The sequence below is a fragment of the Hippocampus comes genome, unplaced genomic scaffold (assembly GCF_001891065.2).
Source record: "Hippocampus comes isolate QL1 unplaced genomic scaffold, H_comes_QL1_v1.1 scaffold295, whole genome shotgun sequence".
NCBI classification, from domain to species: domain Eukaryota; kingdom Metazoa; phylum Chordata; class Actinopteri; order Syngnathiformes; family Syngnathidae; genus Hippocampus; species Hippocampus comes.
This window is the reverse complement of record NW_017804848.1, coordinates 923,480-930,337: the sequence shown is the minus strand read 5'-3', so window position 1 is coordinate 930,337 and position 6,858 is coordinate 923,480. Positions and strand designations below refer to the sequence as shown.

General features: G+C 56.1%; 1 protein-coding gene across 1 annotated transcript in view; it reads left to right on the top strand.

Moving 5' to 3' along the window:
- Positions 1-6,858, top strand: part of npas3 (neuronal PAS domain protein 3) — a 62,127-nt gene that overhangs the window by 49,990 nt on the left and 5,279 nt on the right. Inside the window, 3 exon segments of the mRNA XM_019878816.1 lie at positions 3,074-3,263; positions 5,392-5,510; positions 5,604-5,797. Coding sequence (XP_019734375.1) covers positions 3,074-3,263; positions 5,392-5,510; positions 5,604-5,797 — 503 coding nt within the window.

Genomic DNA, 6,858 nt, shown 5'->3' with positions numbered 1-6,858 from the left:
GGGGGGGGGGAGGGGTGAGGGGGGGTGAGGCCGGCGCCTGACCTTGACGACGTCGCGTGCATTTCAATTTGGCGTTTCATAAAGAACTCTTTTTTTTTTCTCACTCTCCAAACTTGAAACCGCTCGCGCTCTGACCCGCTCAAAGTCAAACAGCGCGCCGAGTTTTTCCGGTTGCCGTCGAGGCAGCGGCGACACCGTCGCGCTCTCGCTCGGCCCCCTCGTCAAAATGAAGAGCGGACGCCGAATGCTAATGAAGCGCACGGGATGCAAATGAAGGCGATCATTTTTATTGACGCGCTGGATCGATGAGCGGCAGAAGGTCAACGGCGCCCCCTGGAGACATGCGCCCGGTTTCAATCAAAACCCTGGAGGAGGTCGCATGCGTCCTTCACAATCTGCCAGGCCAGCGTGGCTCCTGTGTGTGTGTGTGTGTGTGTGTGTGTGTGTTTTGAAGTCAAGCAACAACCTTGAGCAACTTCTGGCAAAGCTGAAGTGTTCCAAAATGTGCTTGCTGCCGCCTGTGACGTCAGCAACCCTGAGTCATTGGCGGTTGAAGTGATGGCCGCCTCCCAAGCCGTTTCCTTTTTCTTTGGCAAATTCCTTGTGCGTTCTGCATACTTGGCCAATCAAGATGATTCAAATTCGGATGGTGAAGCTGGAAATCCAAGCATTCAATAAAAAAAGCAAAAAGAAATTCATCAATCATTGCAACTCAGTCGCGATTTAATTGGCGGTCGGTGAGTTTTCACTCAATCGCTGCAGCGCCTTAGGAAACTCCCCAAAGGATTTGAACCCTGACCGAGCGCGCGCGCGGGCGCTCAGACATTTGTGCCGGCAGGCGACGACTCAAACCATTTGCACTTAGATGGCGACTTAAGCGCCGCCATCGGCGGCGATGGCGTGACCTCTGCCCTTCCTCCTCCTCTTCCTCGCCTGAAGCGAGGCGTGAAGGGAGAGAAAAATCCAATGTCCAAATCTTTCCCGTGCGTTCCGTGCCCATTTGCGCTTCCGTCGTCCAATCGTCCGCCGCGTTTTCGGCAGGATGACAATAAAAAAAAGAAAGAGCGCGATGATGTCATCAAGTGCGCACGCAACACGCCCTTCGCCACGGGACCGCCCCCCCCCCCTCCACTTTTTCCAACCTGGCTCCCAGCGCCTCATTCGTGGCCCTAATTAGCACTCGTCAGGCCAAAAGGCCGCAAACTTCATTCGGGCTTCTGGCTTCCGCGTTCCCGGGCGTCATGGCGACGACTGTTTCCGCCTCCTTAGCCAATCACGGCCTGCCGCCTGTCCGCGCAGAGATCCGATCGAAAACAGGAGCGCTCACTCGCCAACAAAGTCACGTCGGAAGAAGACGGGAGCGTTTCCGTCAGTCGTCATCAAAACGGGCGGCCGTCGGTCGTGAAAAAACGCGTGTGTGCGTGTGTTCATGGTTCACGCGATGGAGTTGTTTTGAACTTCCTGCGTTTTGTTTGGTTTAATATGTCACATTCTATCACTCACACACACACACACACACACACACACGCACACACACACACATTGAAGGCCGTAGGAAAGGGTTGATATCGGAGCGTTCATTTGTCATCTTTTGAGCGGCTGTCAAGCAGAGTGTCTATTGAGCTGGCGCGTGTGAGTGTGTGTCAAAAGAAATTCATCCTCATCCGCCAGAGCGCTAACACACTCGGGCTGGCCGTCAGCGCGCACGCACGCGTTTACATGGCGCAGCGAGCTGGCAGCCATCCCATAATATTGCGGTCAAAGCAAAGTAGGAGCCCAACGCGTCGGCCCCCAAGCGTGTTCAAGTTGCCACGCGGGTGGTCCGGACTTGTGGGCGTGTCCTCTTCTGACTCAAGCGTCCATCCCGACGGCGTTTCTTTGCTTTTGTGAGTCCGCGTGGGCGGCTTCAAACCAAAATGGCCGACTTCCTGCGCGCTTTTTTTTTTTTTTTTTTTGTGCACTCCGTCCATCGCCGAAAGTGCCGTCGGGGGTTAATTTGATTTTGTTTTTTTTCATTTTTTGGACAAATGGCTGTGCGGTTTCCATGGCGACGAGGCAGACGATGACGGGATGCTCTTGAGTTGTTTCCGAGTGCGGGCCGGAGCGTCCTGGACGGCGGCGGCTGGCTCGTTAGCGGCCGGCGTCTAATTATGCGCCGTCAAAGTCCGAATATTAGCCCGCTTGGCTCGTGCTTAATGTCCTGATTAATTCTGTCGCGCTGCCAGCCGGCCCGCATCCATTTCTTTGACGACTTCTTTGCAAAGTCGCCGAGAGCACAAACGCTCGTCGCCGGCCCGCACGCGCGACGCTTTCCGAGCCGGAGAAAAAGATGGAGATGAATGGCAGATTTTGGAAATGAACCTTCTTGCTTGTTTGGCCACAAGGTTTGATTTTGTTTGAATCACCCTCCGATCGCGGACTCGCCAAAGTGAAATGTGGAGCCAATTTGTTCACGACGGATGTTTTGGGGGTGGCGGAAACAAATCTGTGCGTTGGCGTGTTTGTTTTGAACCGGCGAGATGCCCAATGAAACAACAACAACAGAAACGAAGCCCCTCGGTGGGGTTGTACGTTTGGTTCCGTCGCCCTCAAACCGCAGGCGGCGTCGAAAACATTTTGGGGGGAGAAAACATCGGGTGGAATTGGGAAACCAAAATGCAACAATGACGACTTCAATGATTTATCCGAATGAGATGTTGAAGATTCGTGCCGGACTCCGCCGGACCTTGCGCGCCTGGCCACCGGGGGGCAGTATAACCCTTCCGGATGGACCCTTCCGCGCAGAAGGTCCAGTTGTTTTCCCCACGATGCTTCGATTATTCGTCAAGATGATTTGGGCATCCAAACGAGAAGCCAAACCGGAAACACTTCCAACAGGAAGCCACGGCTCACAGCGCAGGTCGTACTTGGCTTTGTTTGCTTGTTTTTTTTTTCCAACAGGAGCTCGCGAGTCTCGACGTGAAAGATTCGTCGGACATCCGCGGTGGAACTCGCGACTTTTGACCGGACGCTTTTAATTCGAGCGCGCGTCCGGGAAACGAAAGCGGGCGTAACGACTGGCGTCTTCCCGCAGGTGGAGCTGACGGGCAGCAGCGTGTTCGACTACGTGCACCCGGGCGACCACGCGGAGATGGCGGAGCAGCTGGGCATGAAGGTCCCGCCGGGCCGGGGGGCGTCGTCGCTGTGCCGGGGCGCCGCCAACGAGGACGGCGGCGCCTCGTCGGCGTCGTCGCCGTCGCCGCGCCCCGAGACGCCCGAGCCAGGTAACCGCCGTCGACGAGAGCAAAGCGGCGAGCCGAGCGGCGTCCCGGCGCGACGGAAATTCCCCCGAGCGGCCCCTTCCGTCGCCCATTAGCATTCCGGGCGACGCGCGGCGGCCGCGAGACTTTTCACCTGGCAAAGCTTCTCACGCCGCCGACGATAATTTGAGAATTAGAGCGAAATCCATTTGTAAATTAAACAAAGCGACTTGATCTGGGCGCAGGACGTCACTTCATCAGGACGTTCAAACACGCCGCAGATTGCCTCGCTGGCGGCGGCGCTCCGCCGAGACGCCGCGCTAATTACATCTGCCGCTCTTTGCCGCTGCCGTTTCACGGCTGGGGAGACGCAGCCCCCCCCCCCAGCCTACACACACACACACACACACACACTTTTTTTTTCTCTTTGACTTTGGGCAAGCAGCTCAAGATGGCCGACGCTTGTCACCGCAAGGCGAGAAAAACAAAAGCGTTGATGCTAATCTGGGACTGAAAGGTGTCGCGCGTCTTTTTCTTCCCGACTTGCTGCGATCGTTCTCAAACGAGGCGCGACTGAGCCAAAATGGCTTCCTCTGAGCGACGTTCACGACAGCTTCCCATTTTCCAGGGGGCTCGAATCTCAGCGCAAAAAGTCTGTTGGACAAGTTTGACGCCAACCCCGAATCTTTACGGGCTGGGCTTCGACGACTTTTTTTTTCGGGGGAGACTTGCTCTGCCTTTTCCGGATTGCCCGCCGCTCATCCCAAGTGCAAATTTCACGTGACTCAGCCGGAAAGGCGCACGTTTGAGGCGTCAGCGCAAAAAGCCAAAAGTGCGATGATGAAAAGCGCCACAACTTTGCTGACCTCGTCGGCCTTGCGCTCGAGAAAATCATCTTGAAAGGCGCATGATGCAACTGGACTCTTAAAAATCCACCAGGCGATCGGGGCCAAACGCTTTTGCGCCGCCGCCGCCCTCCTCAACCACCGGGAGGGAAACTCGGTGACCTTGAGAGTCAGCGAGGGCTTCCGTTTGCCCTTGAGCGCTCACAAACGGGAGCCAAACTTTTCCGTCCGGGAAGAGATGTCTCGACGCTCGTCGCACACCGTCGCTAACAACTTCAACAGCTCGAAAAATGGCCGACGACATCAAAAGAGCCTTGAAAATGGTGAAAGAAAAAAAAAAAAAAAAAACAGACACGCGCGCGCGCGCAACCGACCACGAGGCGCTCTAACGTTGTCGGGGAGGAGGCGGGACTGGCTGATCCGACAAGGAAAAAAAAACAAAAAAAAAACACAGTTCGCTACATTTGAGATATTCCGGGAAAAGTCTTTGTGCCATTGCGGTCGTTTGTATTTTCAACATGGGAAAATAGCGTGACTTCATTTCGTCTTGAGCGCCCTCGCTCCCAGCAAGCGCTAGCGGGCCGCCGCTGATGTCGCGACGAACTACGCTAAAGCGTTGGCGATCTCTTGTGACTCAGCCGGCGTTAGCGATGGCGTTCGTTCGTTGACGATGGAAAATGTTTCACCCGTCAGCCGCCCCGCGTTAGCCTCCCGACGCTACGCGGCTCCCGAAATGGCACGCGCCGCCATTAGCATATGAATGGGGTGCGAGTTCTTTGAAGAAAAAGTGGAGTTTGTCTTTGAGGGACTCGGAGGTGGCGTCAACCTCCACGCTCGGTCACGTCGGCCCGTTATCGGCGCGCCACAATGAGGCCTCGCGAGCGAGCGCCCGCGTTCCGGCTTCACAAAGGCGACGACGGCCCGCGGGGACCCGGCGCCGCGGCCGGGTTTTGTCCGCGCGAGTGTGGCTGCTTCTTCCTCACGAACGCTTCGTCCTTCAAAGGCCGCCAAAACTTTTGCCGGCGTGGACGATCATCATCATATGAATAAACATTTGCTGATAATGAGCTCTCGAGTCGGGCGGCGCCACCCGCTGCCGCGCACCAAGCGAGAAGTCGACGTCCAAAGGCTTCAACAGTCGCTGTCCCGGTCATTTTTCCCCACCTCGCATCTTCCGCGTTGGCCTCCAGGGGGCAGCGAGGGCTCTTTCACATTGAGTTCACGGATGACGTTCCGGCGGCGGGGCTCGTCTCGGCGGCCCGTTTCTTCGCATTTCTGACGGCAAAGAGCTCCCGTTGTGTTTTCAGTGGAATCCGGCGGTCCCGGCGTCCCGTCGCCCGACGACTGCCTGGAGCGTTCCTTCTTCATCCGAATGAAGTCCACGCTCACCAAGAGAGGCGTCCACATCAAGTCGTCGGGATACAAGGTGACGCGGCGTCACCAGTCGGCGTTTCCCTCCGGCTTCCGGATTGGCGCTCGGGGCAACCCTCAATTTGTCCGCCGTGCGTTCGTCCCTCAGGTGATCCACGTGACCGGCCGCCTGCGCATCCGCATGGCCCTGACGCACAGCCGCTCGGTGCCCAACCAGATCATGGGCATGGTGGTGGTGGCGCACGCCCTGCCGCCGCCCACCATCAACGAGGTGCGCATCGACTGTCAAATGTTTGTCACGCGCGTCAACATGGACCTCAAGATCGTCTACTGCGAGAACAGGTGAGCTGAAAACAGACACACACACACGCACCCCTTGAAAAAAAGAAAAAGCGAGCATGTTGAGTGTTGCAAACGATGAGGAGAAAAAAAAAAACCTTTGGCGTGGAACTCTTCTTGACGTTTTCAGGAATTTTGGTGATTCTCACTCTGCCCGTTAGCGTGCAAATGCTCATGGTGGTAGGAAATTGGGAGTCGGCACGCCCGTTAGCATGCGAAGGCTCCAAACGGTCGCATATTCTTGTCCGCATGAAGGCGCTTCGAACCGACACTGATGAGAAACGCTCAAATATATTCGGAACGAAAGACGCATCGTCGCTTTCATCGGCGTTATTGATTCTTCTTAACGACGCCTCTTAGCTCGCTCGTGCTACCTGCTCGATGTATTCGCCACCCGCTGGCGTGCTAATGCTCACAGGTTAGCAGCGTTGCTCGCCTGACAAAGCGACGGAAATGTTTTTCCCCCACATTTCTTTCTTCCACTCGCGTGCAAGAGCAGATTTCCTCGCGCCGTCTTTTAAGATTCCCGATGTGACGCCGCGTCCGTCCGTCCGCTGGCCGCTCGCGTCGCGACCGGCGCATTTTTATTCATGAGCCAATCGCGCGGCGTAAGCCGCGGGCGAGTCCCTGATGGATCTATCTTGCTCGCCGCCGTCCAGATAAAAGTGATAGCATCTCGCTCGCGACTTAACCGGCTGACCGTCGAGATTCTATCAGGCTCGACGGCGCACAAAGAGAGGAGAAAGCGGCGTGTTTTATTGCGGAGAAAAAGAAAAAAGAAAAAAGTCAAGGCTCGTATGGATTCTTTTTGTGGAGGCTGCGAGCGACACAATGACGAGCGCCGGCCGCCTCCATTACAGGAAGAGGAAATGCGTTTTAGGAGGAACGAGGCGTGCTCTTATCTTTCCGCCAGATGTTCGTCGACCGCCCCTGCCCAATTTGACACCCGCCTCCCCACCTCCAAACATCAAATTCATCAAATCGACGCGGACAAACCAATGCGGAATTGCGGAACAGATGACGCCAAGTGACAAATGAATTGATCAAGTCGGGGTGGGGGGGGG